Raw genomic sequence first — 24,365 nt, 5'->3', positions numbered from 1 at the left:
CTCTGAGATATCCTTGAGCTTAGCCCCAGGGGGGGCAACACGCCATTCTGATTTTTCGCTGCTGGTCATAGAAACATCTGTCTGTGCCTTGAATTAGAGAGTCCCCAAACACAATCGATCTCTTGGAACCCGACGTACCCCTCGTTGCATTGGAGCCAGTCTCGAAACCTGAAACTTGGCTGTTTGTGCTACACTTCCTTGAGAATCCATCACCCCCTACATTTTCCAAAAAGCATTTTGTTTGAAATGGGGATAGCCACAGAAAACTCCTGCACGAACTGCCTACGTCTCTTACCTTTCCGAGAGTTAACCCATCTATGTGACTGTATCTGTGACTTTTCTCCCTTCCTACAACTGCCATCCATCATACCCCCTTGCTTTTTAAAATTCCTCTTTGCTTCTAACTATCGCTCCAACTGATCTATTTGATCTGATAGGATTTGCAACCAATGGCATTTTAATCCAGATTTAATCCTCAATAGCATGTAAACTCTCCCAAAACTCCAACATCCGACAAGAAGAACATATCTCTCTACTAAGGACCATTTTTGCTTCTTCCAGTCTGCAGACCCAAAAAAAAAGCTCTGTCTTCCTCCTCTACAAAACTGCTCCAGGCTAAGTTAATATGTGTGCCTTATATTTTTAATCAAGAGATGTTGTCATTAGCTCAGCACTGCAAAACCTTTTATAACCTTGAGAGGCTATTCTGTCCTAAATCAGAAAATGCTGGATTAACTTAACAGATCTGGCAGCATCTGTGGGGAAAGAAGCAGAGTTAACATTTCAAGTCCAGTGTGACTCTTCAGAATAGTATGACTTCTTTCTAGGATCCATAGTATTTTGTTTTTGTAATAAGGCATATCTGTCTTTTTATATATCTGATTGATCGGCCTGTTTACAACAATTTCAGTTTGAGGAGTGTACCTACAGGCCCGGCCTGTACATATGGTATGCTTTGATGAGATTACATTTGACTGAGGTTCTCTTCCCACACTTGTTGACTGCTTGGATCTCGCCGTTGTTCCAAATGAGCAGTAGCTCCAATGATCAGGTGATGTCCAAGAATGAAATACACACGTTCTTGTCTTGCACCAGTCTCACTTATGACTCTTTAAAATGTAGACAAGCAATTTGATGCACTAGTGTTACAGTGAATATAACATAGTTCGCTTCATGCTGGATTTTACCTGTACATACTGACACATTTGCCAGTTGATAAACTTTCCCTCAACTGCAAAATCTAAAAGTCACTGCTTCTCCTTTGAGCTTTTCTGAGGTTTGGTGAAAGATCCTTTAAAGAACAGCTGAAAATGCAAACTGGATTGGCAAACATGCTTGGTTGTGATCAAAGATACATCCTGTAAGTTTTCCACGAAGTTGGAAGGCCACTATTAGCACTCAATACCTTATGAACAATCAAAAGCCCCTCCTTGGAAATGTTAAAGCCTCTGACAGCAGTGCTATTACTTATCCTAAAGTGGGTTTGTCTCAGAAAGTAGTCTGAAAATTATGTCTTAAGAACTATAGAAGCAAGCAAATATTTGCACCGTTCACATTTCCAGCTCAAAATTCCTTAGCAACATTTTCAAAATATCCATTCCCACACCTGTGACACCACTCACTATCTTTATTCTACTTTTGGTGGTGAACCCTTCAGCTACTTTTGTCCCACACTTAATTTTCTTTCCTAATGCCTTTTACTGTGTTGGCAAATGTGAACCTCAGCTCTGGCATTGTTTTCACCCTCATTTCTTCTGTAGGCACATCAATATTAGATGGATAATATAAGGAGTAGGGCTGACTAGGGACAGGGGATTTACATATGGAGAAGAAAGGCAAGGCTCAGGACTTAAGTGAATACTTTGCACCTTTCTTCAATAAAGAAGTAAATGCTACACAAGCCATGGTGACAGAAAAGGGAAATGTTCTCATTTAGAAGGGCTCAAAATTGATTTGGAGTTGCCGGTGTGGGCAAGGTCAGAAGTTACATGACACCAGGTTATAGTCCAATCGGTTTGTCTTTTACTCACAAATGTTTGGAGCATTGCTCCTTCGTCGAGTGAAATCCTTCACCTGACAAAGGAGCGGTGCTCCAAAAGCTTGTGATTTCAAAATTGATGAGGAACAAGTATTACATAGTGATTGACCCTCAAAGTCAACCAGACACTGGGATTAGATGAGATATAACCAAGGATATTGAACAAAGTGAAAGTAGGAATTGTGGTGGTAGTGGCCATAATCTATCAGTTATGCCTAAACACTGGAGAGGTGCCAGAGGATTGAAGAATTGCAGACATTGTGCCCTTGTTCAAAATTGGTTGTATGGATAACTCTAACAATTGCAGATGAGTCACTTTGACTGCAGAAGTTTTTAGGAGATCTGATAGTTTTTATTTGGGATAGAAGTAGTAGTCACTTGGAGGGGTTGTTGGGGGAGAAAAAAAGTGAGTTGTTTAGCAAGAGCTGGTGTGGATTTCTAAAGGGAAAAGTTTGACTAGTTTTCGAGAATATTTTTGAGGTAGTATACAGAAAGGACCGATGAGGGTAATGTACGTGGGCATTGGAAAAGCATTTGATAGAACAGGATTGTGAAGAAAGTTATAGCTCATGGATTAAAAGGACAGTAGCAACATTGTTACTTTGCCAACTTTGTACCAGGAAACAGTAGTGGTCAGTAGATATTTCTCGGGCTGTGGGAAGGCTTGTATTGAAGTTTCCAGGTGTCAATATTGGGACCCTGGCACTTCCTGACAAATTTTCCTTGGTGTGCTGGAGGTAATTTCAAAGTTTGTGGAATGCACAGAACTTGGAAGCATTGTTAACTCTGTGGAGGAGGTGTAGAATTCTAAAAGGGTGTGGACAAGTGGATGAAGTGGACAGTTAGGTGGCACATGAAGTTGAATGCAGAGACATATGAAGTGATGCATTTTGGTCGGAAGAACATGAACAATTTAAAAAGGGGGTACAGTACTTCAGGGAGAGTAGAAGGACCTGGATGTACAATGCATAGATGGTTTCAGGATTTGTAGAGAGAACAGTTAATAAACCATAATAATAGAGACTAAGAACACAAGAACAAGGTGATATTAAATTTATGTGTGACACATATTAAACCTTAAATGGAGTATTGGTGACCCATGCTACAGGAAGCATATGAATGTATTGGAGAGGGTGCAGATCCATTTCCAAGAATGGTCTGATGAGGATCGATTGGTGAGGCCGGGACACACTTCCTTGGAGAGAAGGAGGGTAAGTGAAGATCCGATAGAAATTTCCAAAATCATAAGATCTAGATAGAATAGTTGAGAAAATGTACCAACATGTGAAAGGATGGAGAATCAGGGGGCACATATTTAACATGAGGGGAATGCACTGCCTGGAGGTGTGATAGAGACGAAGTCAATTGAGGCCTTTCAAGGCAATAGTGGATGATAATACGAGTAGAAGCAATATTCAAGATAATGGGAAAAGGCCAAGTGAATGGTACCAAGTAATAATGCTCTTTGGGGAGCCAATGCAGACATAATGGGCAAAAGTCAAAAAATGTGGCACTGGAAAACACAGCAGGTTAGACAGCATCCGAGGAGTAGGAGAGTTAACATTTTGGGTGTAAGCTCTTCATCAGGAATGTTGGGGGTGGGTGCCCAAGGGGGCTGAGGGCGGGGTTGCAGCTGGGAGGGGGATGCGGTGGAGGATAGCTAGGAAGGTGATAAGTGGATGCAGGCTGGGGGGTGGGGTGGTGCGGTAATGGTGATAGGTTAGAGGGGAGGGTGGAACGGACTGGTGGAAGAAGTTCAAGAGGGCAGTGTCGAGTTGGAGGGTTGGATCTGGGATAAGGTGTGGGGGAGAGGAGATAAAGAAACTGGTGAAATTGATGTTGATACCATGTAGTTGGAGGGCCCCTAGGTGCTTCATCAACATCACAAACCCTTTCCACCCTGACCTCAAGTTCACTTGGACCATCTTGGACTGCTCCCTCCACTTCCTGGATTTCTCTGAGTCAACACTGGCATCCACTTCAAACTCAGCGACTCCCACAGCTACCTGAACTACACCACCTCCCACCCCGCCCTGTAAATAAAAATGCTGTCCCTTCCTCCCAATTCCTCTGCCTTCATTGCATCTGCTCTTAGGAGGAACGATTCCAGTCCAGAACATCCCAAATGGTCTCCAACTTCAAGGACCGCACCCCTCCAACCACAAAAAGGATAGAATGTCCTGGTCCTCACCTTTCACACCACCAATCCCTAGATACAACGCATCATCCTCTGCCATTTCAGCCACCTACAGTCAGATCACCTCACCTGAGATATTTCCTCACTACCCATATCAGCATTCAGCAGAGACCATTCCCTTCGCACCTCCCTTGTAAAGTCCACGCCACCCACCAACCTATCCTCCCGGCACCTTTCCTTTGCAACCACAAGAATTGTAAAAACTGCACCCACACCTCACCCCAACGACCCTTCCACATCTGTTACAGACTTTCCTGCACACCCAAACACCTCATCTACTGTGTCCGTTGCTCTCAATGTGGTCTTCTCTCTATTGGGGAGACAGGATGTCAACGTTTCGGAGAACATCACACACCAAACAGCCCCACCGCCCTGTGCCAAACCACTTCAACTCTCCCTCCCACCCCACCAAGGATGTACAAGTCCTGAGCCACCACCACCGCCAAATCCTAGCCACCTGATGCCTGGAGGAAGAATACCTCACCTTGGCACACTCCAACCACATGGCATCAATGTTGACTTCGCCTGTTTCCTCATCTTCCCTCCCCACACCTTATCCCAGATCTATCTCTCCAACTCTGCACCACCCTCCTGAACTTCTCCCACCTATCCATCTTCCTTCCCACCTCGCCGTTCCACGTATTTTTCCAACCCATCACCAAGACCCCCCCCCAATGTGAATCCACCTATTGCCTTCCAAGCTACGTTCCCATCTCCAGCATCTGCCATCCTTACTTTCTCCACAATGGGCTAAATGGCCATCTAAATTCAACAGTTCTGTGATTCTGTCAGGAGTGTGTCCCCTTCAAGTCAGAAGCACATAATTTAGGTTGTTGCTTCAGTTTGAAGTGTTGAGAGGTGCTGCCTTTTGGATGAGATGTTTTCAGCAGCACATCAACCTCCTTAGGGGACTTTGAAATTTCTGCATACTGTTCAGAGAACAGAAGAATTCCATTATGATTTAACGGTCCAAAAATTGGCTCCCACACTACCACAGTAACTTGATTACAAGGAAATTTCAGGTGAGAAAGACATTTTAGATAGTGATTCCAATCTTGTCTCATTAGTCCACCAGGATTCCATGACATTGTTGATCACTGAAGAAGTACTTGATTTTTATCAATTCTAAGATTGCCTTTTATTGTGAGAAGATTTGTAGCTCAGGTGCTCATTGTTGTGGTTCTGTTCGCCGAGCTGGGAATGTGTTGCGGATGTTTTGTCCCCTGTCTAGGTGACATCCTCTGTGCTTAGGAACCTCCTTTGAAGCTCTTTTGTGATATTTACTCCGGCATTTATAGTGGTTTGTCTCTGCCGCTTCCGGTTGTCAGTTCCAGCTGTCCGTTATAAATGTCGGAGGAAACATCATAGAAGCGGTTCTCAGCACTGAGGATGTCACCTAGACAGGGGACGAAACGTCTGCAACACAAATTCCCAGCTCGGCGAACAGAACCACAACATTGCCTTTTATTAGTTTGAGCCGAGGATCCTTTTAGTTAAACGGAAAGGGTGGGATAATTTTCAAAATTACCTGTCCTATACAGTTGGTATCTTATATATTTCTAAGATTGCTACCTAGATGCATCATCTGAAGCTGATGAACACGGAAACCTTCAGACTTTGTTTAATGCAAACTTTGTTTAATGCAGACTTTTAAGCCTCCAGATGAACTGTTTTTATTGCTGTTTGCAACACTGAATACCTATCTGAGTGAGCGATGCTTAGTTGTGGTGTGACTTGAAATATAGAGTTTAATCATGACTTTCTCTGACTTTTATTGTGTGTTTTGGGCTCTGTGTCAACATCTTATTTTGTTGATTATATTCTGCACTGGTTAGCTACTTGACTGTTGAATTTGTGAAGATTCCGAGATCTGTTTCACTTCATTACTACCTGCTTCAACACCATTCGCGAATAATGTGTACTGCCAATTTTTTTCTTCCTTAAAGCAATCCTTTATATGCCATATCAATTACCTATCTTTCAAACTGCAATTTCTAAACAGTTTCTCTGATTACATTGCCCTTCTTATTAATTTCATCTGGAAATTTGAGCAGTTTTTGGATGTGTCATTGGTCTACATCAGGGATGTTATCAATTTATGGATCATACCACCAATCTCTATGTCCACTCTTACTAGCAGATATAATTCCTATGACAACTGCCTTCAACAGCGCACAGCTTCAACGAGATCACAAAGCCACTTAATACATGGTCTCACACAAGCGTAGTATTTACATTACATTTTTTATTGAGGTATAATCTCTTGCATTTGATTAGTTACCTTTCCAAAAAGTTGACTGCCATATGTAATTTGAACATTTTTTTTAAAGTTGGATTGAGTTATTAGCTAATTTATCCATTTGAATTTTATCAAATTGCCACAACTGACAATTATAATCAGCTTAGCAGAGCATGGTGATTTCTCTGGAACAGTTTTGATTACCAGTATCATATTGGCATGTGATTATAGGTATTTAATATATTTTCTTTAACGATTTGTCTTGTCTTTATTTTGCTGCCTTCATTCCTCGTAACCAATTGCTGAGAACCCATGTATTGCAGACAAATTTTGAAAAATCTTGTACATATTTCCTGTTTTGATTCAAAAGTTTTTTTTATCTTGAACTGTGTTCTCAAGCTTCAAGCTATGTTCATTTTTATAGATAATTCTGTTGTTTGTAGTTCACAAATACTTTAGTATCAGACCATTTTTAACCTGCCACTGTTTTGCTTTGCTCTTGCTGTGTGATAGACAGCTATCAGTGTAATGCCCATTTACTGTATTAGCTTGTTATAAAATTCCTGTTGACTTGATTGAAAGCAGGTGTTACACATTGTCAGTGTAAGTTATTCAATCAGATGTTGAACTATTGATTTTTCTGAGGACAGATAATGCTTATTTGAGCATACCTCGTGTTGAGCAGTTGAATTCTGAAGAACTTTTTGGTAATAGCTATTGCTTTCTCACCAGTTTGCGAGCTTTCAGAATGTAGTATAGATATAAACAAAAATGATCACAAGCAGATTTAGAATTGTTCCTATTATTCCCAACAGAGCAAGAACAGATTCTTCTCTGTCTTCTTTCTCTCCTTGGATTCTCACTTCTTCTGCTTCAGTAATGGCAGAGATGCTCATTTTTTTTGTTGTGAATGTTATCAGCAGTATTCCAGCAGCTGTCTGCAAAAGAAAAATACATAAAGAATTATTTTATTGCTGAATTTAATAAATGCTCAGTGCTTTGTTGCTGTGATATAGTTCAAGGAGATGTGTGCCCTCTGTCCCTAGTCAATTATATACAGTCCGTTTCAAAATGACCACTTCTGCAAGAATCTGCATGTTTTCTTTGACGGTACCTTACTCTTGTTTGTTAATCTTGCTGCAGGTTTGAAATGCTTAAGGATTTTATGATTTTTCTAGTGCATATAAATTTTCCTGGACAGTTGTAAAACAGCCTTCATCCCTGCCAAAAATATATTATCTATTTGCATTTGAGAATGCAGAGATTGTAAATGTTACTGTCAATGAGGTTTCATTGTCCTGCAGAAAGAAATCTGAAAGTGATCGTTGATCATTCAAATGTCTCTTCTGCTTCCTTTTATCTTGCTGAATCTACTAAATTAGTCTTGTGTAGTTTCCAGTGATTTGATTTAATGAGTATTCAAATCGTATGAGCGAAAATCTAGCTAGTACTACATTACTTTTAAAACATCAGTTTAATAAGGACAACATGTGTTGTCTTTGAGGATGGAGGCACACAGTATTTTTCTATCGCAAGATGCAAGCCACAAGCCACAATAATTGATAATTTAGAGATTTAAATGAGCAACACAATTTTTTTTAGAAAAACAAACCTTACCTGCTAGTTCATCAGGAACAAAAATGCATCAACATGCTGTCTGAGCTTCCTTTTAGCTGCTTTGTAGAGGTAGGTGGAAAACAAAATGACTTGCCAATTGTAGAAATGGTTTACAAGGTTTCAGAAACCGCATTAGGCATCGTTAATCCCCTTTTGAGGCCAAATGATGTGGAAACGATGATGTCTTACTGCTTTGATTCTCAGCACAATTTTTCTTCGAGTGAAGTTTTTTTATATCATCGTCCAAACACTAGTTATTTAGTAGCAAGAAACTGTTGGGTCTTACACTGCAGCTGCAGTCAGTGAGCAAAGTGCTGAGAGCTCCATCCATTTTTTTCATTAGTGTACTGAAGAATTTCTTCCAAATGAGCATTCTAAAAATGTCTCTTGCCAGCCATTTGAAGAGAGGTCTGGGTTTCATGCTGTGACTTCAAATGCAGTAAACCATATATTCAATTACAGCTGAACAGCAGAGTTTTTGCTCTGCAATACAAAGGCATTTGCTCTTCTCTGAGCAGGGCACCTGAACACACACACACACACACACACACACACACACACACACACACACCGCATTCAATGAACATAATGAGTGGCTTCATTGTATATATTGGTGCGGTCTGACACTGATTACGAACATATGCACTTGACACTGAATGAACAAGAGCTGCAAATCACCATGGCAAAACTCCGTGCACGGCATTATAGTGAAAGCTGCTGTTTTCATGAAAAGCACCCTTTTAGTGAAGAAATAAATGTTAGTAATTTTTTATATAAGTCTGAGATAGCTATAGCCCTTTTTTGCTAATGAATGACTCCCTGTAAGCAAGAGTTGATAGTCCCTGGATAATATTTTTTATCTGTTGCTTTCTAATTAACAGTCTGCTGAAATATTGCTGCAGATCCCTACAAGCATGTGGCTGAACAAAACAAGTTTCTAACCTGCTTGGAAATGATTACACAGTAATGATTTTTATTGCTGTAAATTAATTATTTTCTTGTATTGAAAAAAAGTACAGGAGGAATTATAAATTATTGACCAGATTTCATGATGTTCCCTGGGTGATCATGGATTTGGTGGAAGAAACGCTGTTTCAGGGGCCAGATTTACATTGGCAATGACAGTCAAGGTAGTCCTCACTGTCCAAAGACACTTACAGTCAGTGAGAAAGTATTTGCTTAACAGGATCCTGTAGGGTTAAGATCCTGTCACAAGTAACCATACTTTTGATGGGAGAAATGCCGAGCTCAAACTGGTTGCTCATTGCATGTAAGCGTAATTGTTATCCAATAAAATAAAAGCATAGTTGTCAGATTTCAGGCAGCTTTTTCGATTCAACCTATATAAAACTAGGTTGAACTTGTACATATTACCTTTTAAGAAGGAATATTCACAAAGAAAAAAAAAATGCATTGAATCAGAGGATTTTGTTCTAAAGGACAATTTTGTTGCCACTTCTGTAGATATAATAAATGTATTGCGCTAACCACTGAATTATAATAAATGCAAACTTTCTGACCATGTTCAACACATCATGGTAATTTATTAGGGTGTTTAATCAAAATTGAGGTGTGTTCCCTATTTTTTAGTACTATAGGCTTGATAGCTTGATTTCTATTTGGGTCTAAGCCTAAGTTTTTCAAAGGAGTTTCGGTAAATGTATTGGTGTGTGGTCTTGGGCAAAATGAGTATATATTAATTGATGATCTCAAATGGTTCAAGTACTTCTCAATTTTAATAAAATACAGTTAGTGTATAGTTTGCAGGTTTCATGCAAAATCCAAGTAGATTTGTTGGATAAAATCTCGTGTAAAATTAATGCTTCCAGCAATCAGAAATAGAGCCTGCTGCCCAGTGATGACATGCAAATCATGCAGCCCCTGCAATGTAACCAGTACAACTGATTTTCTTATTCAGTTTACAACTTTTTATGTGGACTCTTGAGGTTAATGAGCACTGAAGTTTTATCTTAGCACAGAACTGGTAATACAGTGGTAATGTCACTGAACTAGTAATCTAGAGGCCAAGTTAATGATCTGAAGGCATGGGTTCAGATTCCAACTCTGAATTTGGTGGAATTTAAATTTGCACAATAAAATTGGGAATCGAAGGCTAGTCTTAGTTTTGTGACCACCATTACTACCATTGTCTTAAAATGCTATCTGTTATACTAGTATCTTTTAGGAATGAAATCTGCCACCCTTATTTGTTCTGGTGAGATGTGACTCCAGATCCACAATGATGTGGTTAACACCTAAATGTCCTCTGAAATAGGTTACCAGCTCTCATTTTGAAGGTCGTTAGGGATGACCTTGCCGGTGTAGTTCATGATTCACGACAGAATAACATTTGTACTAGATTGAACTGTAGATATTATTAAAGAATACAGATTCTGGGCCATCAGCTAAGTCAACACACAAACCTCTAACACCCATAGGGCAGACTACCAAACTCACTGCATGTCATTATCAGTGGGCTAAATCTGAATGGTATGTGCCAAATGGCTCAATATTTCCATTCACCACTCCGATGCCTTTTAAATGAGCATGCCAGAATAGAGTAGGATTTTAGCCCCTCAAGCCTATTTTGGCATATCTTGAGATCTGTGACCTAACTTCTCATTCTCGCCACCCCAACCCATAATCCTTTAATACCGTCGGTGAACAAAAATCTGTCATCTATTTTAACATGTACAATTGATAGTTTGCAGAAGAGTGTACCACAGTTCTATCATTATCCTTTTAAGAAAGAAAAATGTAGAGAGATTTAACATGGAAATCTCAGCAATGGGGCTTGAGACAAGACGCCAGTAATAGAACAACAAAAATTGGGAATGCCGAATAAATTGAGAACTGCGTAGATCTCAGAGGGTTGAGGATATAAAGGATAGATTGTACAAATAAGGGGTTAGACAATGGAGGAATTTAAAAATGAAGTTGAAAGTTTGAAAACCAAGGCATCATTACACCAAGATCCAATGTAGGTCAGCAAGCACAGGTGATGGGTTACAGGGACTTGGTATAGGTTAGATAGGGGCCAGCAGGATTTAGAAAGGAGGGACGGCAACAATTCAAGATGAGGAAATGATTGCTAGCTACTGTGTAAACACATGCTGGTCTCAGTCAGTACCTCAGAAGGGGATGAAATTGGAGAACAATAGAAAATATTCCAAGCGTAAAATTCAGCATAGTTTCGAAGATGATGATCCTTTAGGGCGAAATAATGTTTTACTTCTGCTACTTCAAATACGGGCAAAGATGTTACTGACTCATTATAAACCTGCATTGGATCTTTAAAACCTGCAGTTAATGATGCACCATCATATTACTGCACCCGTGGGAAAGTGTTTGCTTGTGGGAGGTCACTTATTAAAATAAGCATCATCTGCAGAGGAGGTTTACTTGCAATGTGTACCTTTGGTTTATATGATCTTTTTTGACTTTCTTGGTTTCATTATGCTGCAAGGTAATTTAAGCGGAATCTGCCGAGACAGTATGAAAATGATTAACTTTTATTTAAGGACGTAATTTAACATTACAACATCCAACTGGGACTTTTGCCAGAGAACATGACCATTTCACATGACATTGCATCACTTCATGTGATGTAGTTACTCTAATCAAACCTGTTTGGATATTTTGACATAATTCTGGGGCAGGTGGGATTTGAGCCCATGTCTTCTGGCCTGGAGGTAGAAGCACAAGACCCTACTTATGATGTATACTGTGTCTCACTTACATTATCATGCAGTCATCCCTTATGACATTTTGTTTCTGATTTACACTAATGTGTTTAGTTTACATTCATGTTTTCTGAGATTGAGAAAATGTTTTCCCTCAACTGGAATGGATTGACAGAGGAAGGTAACCGCAAAATTAGAAACTTTAATGGCATCTTCCCTGATTTGGTTTGTGTAAAATAAGCAGTTTTAAAACATGTTTAAGATTGAAGCAGTGAAAGCTTTAAAAAAAAAAGACATGCTCAGCTATTGTGTTTGCATATCTTCTGCGTGTTCAATGTTGATGAATTAGTGTTTAGATTTTCATTACGCCATAGTTGTGGCAGGATAGCCGTTTTCATCCAATTAAGCTGTACTGAGGATGTTAAATGATTTGGAAAAGGAATTTAGTGCTGCTCAATATTACCTATTTAATGCATCATTTGGTGTAGCTATTCTTGCATTGAACATCTCTATATCAAAGGGGGATAATTGGAAATGCTAAGCAACATTAAATTGTACCTGCTGCTCTTCAGTTTGAAGAAAGTACATAAAAATCATATGAATTCATACCAGATTGTGAGCAGTTGGTTCAACAACAGCTCATATGATTTGTGTAAGCATTCTGCAAGAATCCACATGTGATGCCATAAAGTATGTTCATGCCCATGTGAGATTAGTAGTGTAATGGTGCATAAAATGTTCTGGTAGCCTGCAATTATTCATTCATTTTATAATGGTCCTCAGAGGCTTTTGTGGAAATCCTTGTCTTTGTGAGCCAACCTGAGCTACATATTAAATTGTCAGAATTATGTTTTTTTTTAATTCCCCTGGTTATGGAAAGGTCCCAAGACTAATTTAAAATTGATTTTTTTTGGAAGGCGTTTTTTGATATCAGAAAACAAACCTCAGGCTGATTTTGTAGTGTACCAGGTGAATGGGGTCAGGAACATTTGGAGGAATTAATATTGCTATGTGGTGCAATACATTGTTTTTTTTATACTTGCTTGCTTCACCCCTGCTCCATAAGAAAAGTAATTAAATTTGACACTGTTGGTAAATCCTATTTGCCTTCAGTATATTTTATCAGGGGCATTAAACATAAGATCAGTGGATGCAAGAACAAAAGGACAAAATGATAATGGTGTTTAAAATAAGGAAGTCGAAGAGTGTAGTGCTGGAAAAGCCGGTCAGATAGCATCCGAGGAGCAGGACAGCTGACGTTTCCAGCATAAGCTCTTCATTAAGAACCTTGCTAAAATAAGGAAGCCTTGCTAAATCTATTCAAGATGCCAGTTAGACCACATGATGAATAATGTGAGCAGTTTTGGTCCCCTTGTCAAAGAAAGGTGTACTGGCATTAGAGGCAGTCCAAAAAAGGATCAGTAGGTTGATGCTGGGCATGAAGGGATTTTCTCATGAGGGGAGGTTGAGTACTTTGGGCCTATATATAGATGACGTTTAGAAGAACAAGAGATGATCTTAACAAAACATACAAGATGTTTTTAGGAGGCTTGATTGGGTAGAAGGGAGAGGTTGTTTCCCCAAGGGAGACTCCAGAGCCAGAGAGCATTTTTGATTCAACTAATGTCATTTTTTTTTGTGTGTTCTGATATATTCTGTTTAAGCTTTCAACATTGTTACTAAATATTAGGATTAAAATAACTTTGGTTCCTAATTGTTAAAGGATGGTCACATATATTGTCATTGAGATCTACAACACTGAAAAAGACAGAGCCTTTGGTCCAACATGTCCATGCTGATTAGCTATCTCAACCTAATCTAGTCCCATTTGTCAGCACTTGGCCCATATCGCACTAAATGCTTCCTATTCGTATACCCACCCAGATGCCTTTTAAATGTTGTAATTGTACCACCTCTACCACTTCCTCTGGCAGCTCATTCCATACACGCACCACCCTCTGCATGAAAACGTTGCTGCTTAGGTCTCTTTTATATCTTTCCCCTCTCACCCTAAACCTATGCCCTATGGGACTATCCTCCACCTTCCCCCACCTCCCCCACCTTCCCCTCAATTCCCAGGGAAAAGACATTGTCTATTTATCCTAGCCACGTCCCTCATGATTTTATAACCTCTAAGGTCACCCCTCAGCCTCCAACGCTCCAGGGAAAACAGCCCCAGCCTATTCAGCCTCTCCTTACAGCTCAAATTCTCTAACCAATGCAACATCCTTGTAATTATTTTCTGAACCTTTTCAAATTTCACAACATCCTTCTGATTGGAAGGAGACCAGAATTGTACGGAGTATTCCAAAAGTTGCCTTACCAATGTCCTACTAAATGACCTCCAACTCCTATAATGAATGCTCTGACCAATAAAGAAAAGCATACCAAACGCTGCCTTCACTATCCGATGTATCTGAGACTCTACTTTCAAGAAACCTGAACGTACATGAATCTGAACTCCAAGGTCTCTTTGTTCAGCAACACTGGACCTTACCATTAAGCGTGTATGCCCCGCTCTGGTTTGCTTTCCCAAAATGCAGCACCTCGCATTTTATCTAAATTAATCTCCATCTGCCATTCATCAGCCTATTGGTCCATCTGTACTTTCTTTCGCTGTCCACTGCACCTCCAATCAGTACTTGAACAGAGTAGGACAATTTCATTTTAACTATTAATTCCTTACGAGGTGGACTGACTAAATGAGAGAGGGTCTGAGATAACATTGTTGAATGGGTAATAATGACATCTTTTACCATTGACACATATATTAAAAATAGAACAACTCATTCAGTATGTGCTTCAGATCATTTTCGACACTATGCTGCCAGATCATCTAGTTCAGACTCGAAGTTATAATTTCTGTTGAAAAGCAAATGTCATTCTTGGATAATTTCTGGCCATGAGTTCAAGATAAGTAATTTTAAATAAGTTCACTGGGTTCTTTATAATCCCACGTTAACAGCGCATCAATATAGGAAACTGAAGTGTCTAGTGTATCTCCTATATCACCCTGATTGTGTCTCTTTCACTTGGCAGAAGCTGATATATATGGTAGCTATTAAGATAAGATACATTACAAACTGAACCAAAGATAAAGGGGAAATTTCAAATTCTCAGGGTTATCAGAGATAACCATTGCCCTCCTTGTTAGAAACTTTCTGATGAGTTAACAATCAATTATTAATGCTGACTAGTATTCTTTCACGTCACCCTGATAGGAATTTCATAAATAAAGAAAAGAAATAACATTTGCAATGGGTTCGCAAGTTGGTTAGCAGAATATTTATGGCTTCGGCATCCAATCGGACTCGATAATCCAACTCTATTTTCAAGCTTTGAACAGAACAAGTTCTGGGAATTGCACATGGAATCCATTTTAAAATATTAGTAATACTTGTAATGCTAAACAAATGGCATCGGTCATAAGTGAGGACAGAAACGTCCTTTTTGAAAAAAAAAATTCCGATTCCTATTTTCTCTCTCACTCCCCTCAGTGTTCTCTAACCTCCGGAATAAATTACAAAAACATATAGGAAACATTGGTCACAAATACTTGGATTGCCATGTTGATAGTGAGCAGGGAAGGTGTTTCTAAAGTCAAAGCGATCCCTAAAAGTCAAGACACTGTTCAATCTGATTGACGGGACCTTTTTAAGAATTTTGTAGTTCTGCTTTCCTCCTGATTGGTGGAAAATGAGCAGCTTGTTCAGCAGGCAGAAAGTGGCCCATTGGTGGGGACCTTTTCTGATAATTGGAGGGATTGTTGAAGGGATCTTGGCAATGTCTTGTGTGGGAGAGAGGCAGCTCTTTGGGCCTGGAAGTTGTCAAAGGCTTCCTGAGGAGAGTGCACTAGTGCGGCTTCCAGCTCATGAGAAAATTGAAACATCTGGTTGTTGTGGGGAGTTAGCAATCCCCACTTCATTGCTGAGTCTCCTCCCCTGTAGAAATCTATACAACAACAGATAATGTCAAGTCTGACTCCCAGTTATAGTAGCCAAGTGTAGTTATGTTCCACATCTCCAATAATTTGACTTTTGGATGCTGTAATATTTGGTGCCATAAAAATGTTGACAAGTATATCAGGTTCCACACAGTTAAAAATCACACAACACCAGGTTATAGTCCAACAGGTTTAATTGAAGCACACTAGCTTTCGGAGCGACGCTCCTTCATCAGGTGAGAGTGGAGGGCTCCACTATCACCTGATGAAGGAGCGTCACTCCGAAAGCTAGTGTGCTTCAATTAAACCTGTTGGACTATAACCTGGTGTTGTGTGATTTTTAACATTGTACACCCCAGTCCAACACCGGCACCTCCAAATCAAGATTCCACACATCTCTCTTTTAAATGCCTCCATCACTTTCCAGTCTGCCCCTACCGAAGCCTTGATATCTCAAAATCCTTGTCACTTTTCTTCCTTTTCCTGTCCTTAAATGTGATGAGCGAAACTATTTATGATAGTGACAGATTACAAAGAATTTGTATGCATTTTTAGTCTGCAGTGTATTTCTATTCCATATCTGTCTTGTTCAGTAAGCAGCCAATAGATTTTCTAATGGACTGATGTAGCTCTTTTTTCAATGCTCGAAATACGATTGTGTAAGCACATTTTTTAATGAGGCAGATAGTGATGAATGTTAACAAAAATCTTAAATATACAAGGTAGTAGTTTACTATCCACTGTATACATCTATGTCTATTCCATTTAATGTTATCCCAAACAAGGCCGATTCCATATTGTTGTCTGAATGTATGGGTATGAAACAATGCTTATGATGCTGGCAGTAAATGGTGTGGAAGCAGATGTAAGCAAAATTATGGCAACATTAATCATAAATGTTTGTATTGTTAAGTAATTGGAATTTATAAAACTAGATAGTGAGTGTAGAAAGCTATATCTTTTTTAAAACTTGTGTGTAATTAATTCAATTTTGGTGAAAATCTGAGTTCCACAATTTTCTAGTCACTGCTGGAGAAGTGGCCCATTTAAAATTATTGCTTTCTAATCCCTTCTGAAAGGACCTGTATAAACAAAACTATTTCCCATTTTTATTTCTGATATTAGAAGGGATATTAGTCAGAAATAAATGAGTTGCAGATCAGTGCAGAGTTTGCTGAACATTATTTTTACAAATGCCTTCATTTAGAATTGATAACTTTTCATAAAATGTCCTTGCAACCTTGAGGAAATGTTTTAAGATGTTGCTGTTATTGAATACTTTAAGGTTTTTTTAACACCAAATTAGGTAACCTTTTTTTAGAAATTGAGGCTGAGTGAAGAAGCAGTACTTTCAATATGAGTGGTGACAGATGAGTTATTATCTGCCATCTGTTTGGGCAGCCCCTTGGAATAATACACTGCTACTTGATTTGTATGCTGGAAATTGACATTTCCATTAGCACTGTTAAAGTCAGTGCAAACCTGTTGTCTTTGTCAGAATGTAAAAGAAAACCTGTTCAAAAAAAGTGTTTTCGATGGCAGTTTGCTCTACAGATGTATTTGTTTCAGTTCAATCTTATCCTTTCTTAGTAACTGACTTATATTACACTGAGTATTCGGAACATCAATCCAGTAAAATGGTTTAGCACTTGCAAGTCTGAATCTGAATCCATCCTGAACTATTGGGTTGGAGGCCTCATTTGTAGGGTCAAGTTTTGTCCTTCAACCTGGTATGTCCACAAGTTAAAATTGCCTTAAAAATGCGCATAGTTCCTCAGATGCCATAGGGTGGTCAATGCACAAAGTGAGGAAAGTTGCATTTGTGCCCTTAGGGGAATCACCTTGTAATACTATGTTGGTATTGAAGTTTAGAACGGTTAGAGTGAATATTCCTGTATATCTGGTGATGTAAATTCCCACATTGAGCTATAGCTGACACACACTGTCTCAGATGTAAAACTAAGGAATTCTTCAGGGAAAAAGCATTCTGTAAGATACATGTCAATTGATTGGTAACTTCTGATGGCTTATTTTGTAAGAAGAGCCATGCTAGAGTTTTGCATTCATGTGGGTTGCTTTTAATTTTATCATGTTTCTCATTTCACTGCAGTGCTCGACATGGCCAGACATGTTCCTCTGTATAGATCTCTGCTGGAGCTGCTACGTGCCATTGCTTCATGCATATCCCTTGTGCCTCTTCTTCTGCCTTTGTCTGGTGATAGCAGTGAGGAGGATGACGAGCATTCTGAAACACAGACATCTGTTGGAACTTTACTAGCAAAGATGAAAACGTGTGTGGATACTTACACCAACAGATTAAGGTATGTTCTGGCACTTGATAACTAATGTTTTGGTGGTCCAAGTTGATGTCAACATGCTGTTTTAGGGATCTTTTTGCCATACATTTGTTTTACCCATTTTTCAATCATATGCAATCATATCAAAATATCAATCAACCAGATTTTCTTAAGTGCAAACTTGTTAATACTTCTATTTAAAAAAGGTGTAATACAGGTTAACACACTTAGTTTGTAACCTGAAAATATAAATGTTTATCCTTTTGACCAAAAACAGAGACACAAACGCAAATGCACACACTTGATAAAGGGGAAGAGCGGATTTCTCTTAGGAAATGAATCTTAGTTCTTGAAAGCAAAAAGGATAAGGTTTGAGATTTTCAGGTGGCTTTCTGTCTGACATTCTGGCATGTGTAAATGATTGACAACCAGGTTAGGCAGCTTTCTCTGGAATCTTGGCAGATACAGCTTACTTGGGAAGCACTAGTATTAAGAAGCCTTCCAGTTGCTTTTCAACAGGACAGTCAAAGATTCATTACAAGAAGTTTTTTCCGGAAACAGGCGAACTAAACTGAGAACTCTTTCCCTCTAACAGACAGATCACCAAATTATATCCAAAGCATGAGATGCAACTTGATATTCATAAATACAACATGGGGTTAACATTAAACAAGTAGTATCACAGGCATCTGTGATGTCGTTTCTAAAAAGAAAGTTCCACTGTACATTGTTTGACCTCTTTTAAAACACTGGCACCACCCCCCACCTTTTCCTCCGCTACATCGATGACTGTATCAGCGCTAACACCTTCCACCCCGACCTCAGATTTACCTGGACCGTCTCAGACTCCTCCCTCCCCTTCCTAGACCTCTCCATTTTTATCTCGGACGACTGAATCAGCACGGGCATTTACTATAATCTGACTGACTCCCATAGCTACCTAGATTACACCTCCTCTCCACCCCCCCCCGCCCTTGTAAAAACGCCATCCCATATTCCCAACTCCTTCGCCTCCACCACATCTGCTCCCAGGAGGACCACTTCCAATACCGAACAACCCAGATGGCCTCCTCCTTCAAAGACCGCAATTGCCCCCTCAGACATGGTTGACAATGCTCTCCACTGCATCTCCTCCACTTCCCGCTCCTCTGCCCTTGAATCCTGCCCCTCCAATCGCCACCAGGACAGAACCCCACTGGTCCTCACCTACCACCCCACCAACCTCCAGATACCTCGTCATTTCCGCCACCTCCAAACAGACCCCACCACCAAGGATATATTTCCCTTCCCTCCCCTATCAGTGTTCTGGAAAGACCACTCCCTCTACGACCCTCTCATCAGATCCACACCCCCCACCAACCCAACCTCCACTCCCGGCACCTTCCCCTGCAACTGCAAGAAATGCAAAACTTGCGCCCACACCTCCCCCCTCACTTACTTCCTTCCAAGGCCCCATGGGATCCTTCCATATCCGTCACAAATTCACCTGCACCTCCACACACATCATTTACTGCATCCGCTGTACCCGATGTGGCCTCCTATACATTGGGGAGACAGGCTGCCTATTTGCGGAACGTTTCAGAGAACACCTCTGGGACACCCGCACCAACCAACTCAACCACCCATGGCTGAACACTTTAACTCCCCCTTCCACTCCACCAAGGACATGCAGGTCCTTGGCCTCCTCCATCACCAGACCATGGCAACATGACGCCTGGAGGAAGAGCGCCTCATCTTCCACCTAGGAACCCTCCAACCACAAGGGATGAATGCAGATTTCTCCAGTTTCCTCATTTTCCCCCCCCCTCCCCCCAATCTTTTCTCAGTCCCAACCCTCAGACTCTGCACCACCTTCTTGACCTGCCATCTTCTTCCTGACCTCTCTGCCCCCACCCCCTCTCTGGCCTATCACCCTCACCTTAACCTCCTTCCACCTATCGCATTCCCAATGCCCCTCCGCCAAGTTTCCCCCTCCCTACCTTTTATCTTGGCCTGCTTGGCACACCCTCCTCATTCCTGAAGAAGGGCTTATGCCCGAAACATCGATTCTCCTGCTCCTTGGATGCTGCCTGACCTGCTGTGCTTTTCCAGCAACACATTTTTCAGCTCTGATCTCCAGCCTCTGCAGTCCTCACTTTCTCCTCTTTTAAAACAAACCAGGCATCTCCAGTTCTTCAAACTCCAAACTTCCGTCACAACATAACATCATCAAAATCCTTCACCCAAAGGCCTTCATCCTTTTTCTACCCACACTGTTTTCTCTCTGCCAATTCAGCTGAGCAATATTTATATCATTTTTTATATTCTCTTTTTCACTTTCTCCTTAAAGAACTGGCACACACTTGCAGAATGAGGTCTGTGTGTGCTATCGGACTGGAGGGGAACAATCACTTCAGTACTGAATCATTGCCACCTGTGCCGTACTCCTTTTTCCTGCTCTTCAAGGTCTGCCTATTCATTTCTATGTGGAAGTTAAAGAGCATACTAAACGAAACAGCTTTTTCAAGTATGGTTTCAGAATGAATGCTAAGATGCTACTTGTAGATGAAGCAGGTTTAAATTAAATTGGTGTTGATACAACTTGCTCTTTTCATCTTTGAATTTTACATCATTGGCTTTTTAAAAAAAAAGTCCGGTTGTCAGTTTTCCAAGCTGATCAGGGAAGATTTGATTTCTTAACCTGACATGTTTTCAAGTCTAAAGTTGGACTGGAATGAACGTTTTATTCTTGTTTGACCTGCCACTTTATGATTGTGTATTGTTCTAGGTAACAAAATAAATTCTTCATAAACCACAGGACTATTTGCTTGCTCTTTTCAGCTGAGGTGGTTTGTATTTTTAATTCATGTGTGATAGGAGTTTTTGTATGACGATAGGACAAAATGTTTCTGAATACAGTAGTGCACTTCCTAATTCAGAGACAAAAATAAATCACATCACATTTTTAGTGTTGCCAGCTGGAAGCTATTGCATTTACTTAGAACAAATTCTGATTTTGGAAAGTGTATTTTTGACATTTCTTTTGAATTTGGTTTTAACCTCTAACAACTATTTCCAACGCGATACATTACTGCTAATAACTGCTAAGCATTTATCTGTTCACTGACACTTACGAGAGTAGGAATATTAAAGTCATGATTTTATTCTTTTGTTTTGTGACATCATGCCTGGCTCTATAGGAGAAGTTTGTTTAAACAGTCTGCTGTTTAGGAGTTCTCATCCAAGTGCCTAATTTTGCTGAACGAGAGTAGAACATTTAGATCCCCAGTTAAAGGTGGGATTTGGACTTTAGCCCTGTGGAAATCTACTGTAGCTCCTGGCTTGAACACTTCCTATTTCATTTTTTTGTTCTTTCACCTTACTGATATTGGGCTCTTATTTCCCATTATCTCGTGGCTGCACTTCACTCAAAAATGTAGCTTCTTACATCAGTCATGTAAATGTCAGTCGCATCTGGTTCTCCCAATAGTTTTTCTAGCTGAAACAGTTTAAAACAATAAATTATGTATTAATACAGGTGGAGTAGTTTTATTTATGAAAGTTTTTAAAATAGTTCTCTATGCAAATCACATCGTAATGTTTACTTTAATGATAATTGTCACAAATTGACAATTTAACTGTGGAATGGTCTTGGTTTAAACAAGGATTTTTAAAACTCTAATATTTTTTTCCTCTAACTTCAAGGTTGTTATAGTCTGGCTTTTGTATCCCCAACACCATGCAACATAAGTTAATTTTTCCATTTGTTGACATTTGGCAGGAAGTGCTCATGGAATTTTATACGATAATAGTCTTTTTACATGTGGAGAGGTAGTTATCTTGAACATGGATCAAAAGGTTACAAGAGAAGAATATTGTTTATATTAGAATTTTTTTGTAGCAGAGCATTGATAACCGAAATACACTCATTTAAGTTGATTGGCACTGGACCAGAGAAATGTTTTATTGTAAATTCAACAAGTTGCAACCTGGAATGCTTTGCATAAAAGAATGGCGCAATCAAATTTGATAGAATCATTTGTAAGAGAATTAGATAAATATATAAAGGGGAAGCAAAGTTAAAATGGTATGAGTAAGTTCAAGGGAGTTGGGTAGAATAGATTGCTTTACCAAAATACTGATAGGCATGATAAGCCAAGTGTCCCCCATGCTTTCTGTTCCTTCACTTGTTTAAGATCACTTGCTCTGTTTACAGAAGTGACACACCTTTACAAATCATTTGCATTTTTAAAATTCAGTTTCCATGTATGGTTTCATATATTTTCATTTATGGTGCTTCAAAATATTGTTTAAATTCAGCAGTTGTGTTTTCCAAAAATGTTCAGGAGCAGGGAAGTTCTCTTGCACCACTGGCTTGTCTAAAATCATGGGAGTTGTATGAATTGCCCTATAGTCTCCTACATTATGGTGAACCAGTCAGATTTTCTAAAGTTTAATTTTAATTCGTTCCATTCCCAAGTAACTCTCCAACTGCATATTATTAAGCTGCAAGTATGTTTCTTAATAAATAAGCAAAATATAACTATATTTGTGCAAAGAGCATTTGTGATTAAACAAGTGCTCTTTGCACAAATATATGTTAAATCAAATGTTCTCAATACTATAAGTAATATGTGATAATTTAATTATATCAACAAAAAACTCTCTATCTTTTGGCTTTACAGACATCAGATAATACTTTGTTTTATCCCTTTTGAGTTTGTCTTTTCAAGATGACTTATTGGCTTTTGCCCAGTCTTGCAATGTTCAGGATTTTTTTTCCCAGTTTTCCCCAGGATCTGAATGAGTAGGCTGTTGCTGTGGCACTGTTCCATCCGTGTTAACAAGCTTTTGTGCAGCGAATGATAAATCTTTGATTCACATTGAAGCTTGGAGCAATATGTAGACATACATAAGAGCGACAAGAAACAAGCCGTGTGCTCCAAGCAGTTCAAGATGACATTTAATTTCCATTCAACCAAACAATCTTAATTGCACCGGTGATTCTGTTCCCATAATCCTTCAACCTGTTTTCCTTTGTTCTTCTGTGCAATCTAATCTTCAATGTTGCCATTGTTTCTACTTCAGCTACAAACACTAAGTGAATTCCAAAGTTTGCAACTAGCTGTGCAAAGAAGTCTCTCCTGCCAAAGCTAACTATTGTTTTCATTCTTGTACCTATGGTTCTTTGTCTTGGTTGCCGAACTGCAAGAAACTGCTGTTTCTAACTATCTTATCCCATTTATCTCAAAGTTTTAACACCAATTATGTTTTGTTATATTCTGCATTTTTCTAATGAAAAAACATCCATACTTTTCAAGTCAAAGAGATGTACAGCATGGAAACAGGCCCTTCAGTCCAACCCGTCCATGCCGACCAGATATCCCAACCCAATCTAGTCCCACCTGCCAGCACCCGGCCCATATCCCTCCAAACCCTTCCTGTTCATATACCCATCCAAATGTCTCAAATGTTGCAATTGTACCAGCCTCCACCACACCCTCTGGCAGCTCATTCCATACACGTACACCATCTGTGTGAAAAAGTTGTCTCGTAGATCTCTTTTATATCTTTCCCCTCTCACCCTAAGCCTATGCCCTCACGTTCTGGACTCCCCGACCCCAGGGAAAAGACTTTCTGTTTACCCTTTCTAAGCCCTGCATAATTTTGTAAACCTCTATAAGGTCACCTCTCGGCCTCCGACGCTCCAGGGAAAACAGCCCCAGCCTGTTCAGCCTCTCCCTATAGCTCAATCTGGCAACATCCTTGTAAATCTTTTCTGAACCCTTTCAAGTTTCACAACATCTTTCTGATAGGAAGGAGACCAGAATTGCACGCAATATTCTAACAGTGGCCTAACCAATGTCCTGTACAGCCGCAACATGACCTCCCAACTCCTGTACTCCATAGTCTGACCAATAAAAGAAAGCATACCAAATGCCGCCTTCACTACCCTATCTACCTGTGACTTCACTTTCAAGGAACTATGAACCTGCACTCCAAAGTCTCTTTGTTCAGCAACACTCCCTAAACCTTACCGTTAAGTGTAAACCTAGTGAACATGTACAGTGATGCCCTGTCTGAAACCTTGATATGCAGGCATAGTGATTATTTCCAAATGGAATTGGAATGTTGACCTTTATTGTGAGGGCTATGAAGTACAAAGATAGGAGAGCCTTTTTACAGGTGGAATGGTAAAGTACAGTGTACAGTTTTGGTCACCTATTTAAGGAAAGATATTTGCATTGACAGAAGGTTAAGCAGGTCGGTTCTAACTTCATTGGAGTTTTGAAGAAATAGGAAGAGGCTTGAACAGGTAGATGTTGAGACAATGTTTCCTCTTGTGGGGAATGCAGAACTTGGTAAACAATT

General features: G+C 39.7%; 1 protein-coding gene across 5 annotated transcripts in view; it reads left to right on the top strand.

Moving 5' to 3' along the window:
• The window catches only part of birc6 (baculoviral IAP repeat containing 6), a 256,486-nt gene that overhangs the window by 204,541 nt on the left and 27,580 nt on the right, over positions 1 to 24,365 (top strand). For all 5 annotated transcript variants that reach the window (XM_060831329.1, XM_060831332.1, XM_060831330.1 and 2 more), the window contains one exon: positions 17,828 to 18,038. In XM_060831329.1, the coding sequence (XP_060687312.1) occupies positions 17,828 to 18,038 (211 nt within the window). The remainder of the gene's footprint in view (positions 1 to 17,827; positions 18,039 to 24,365) is intronic.

This window comes from Hemiscyllium ocellatum, chromosome 10, assembly GCF_020745735.1.
Source record: "Hemiscyllium ocellatum isolate sHemOce1 chromosome 10, sHemOce1.pat.X.cur, whole genome shotgun sequence".
NCBI classification, from domain to species: domain Eukaryota; kingdom Metazoa; phylum Chordata; class Chondrichthyes; order Orectolobiformes; family Hemiscylliidae; genus Hemiscyllium; species Hemiscyllium ocellatum.
Note: the sequence above shows the minus strand (reverse complement) of the source record. Positions and strands in the feature narration are given on the sequence as shown.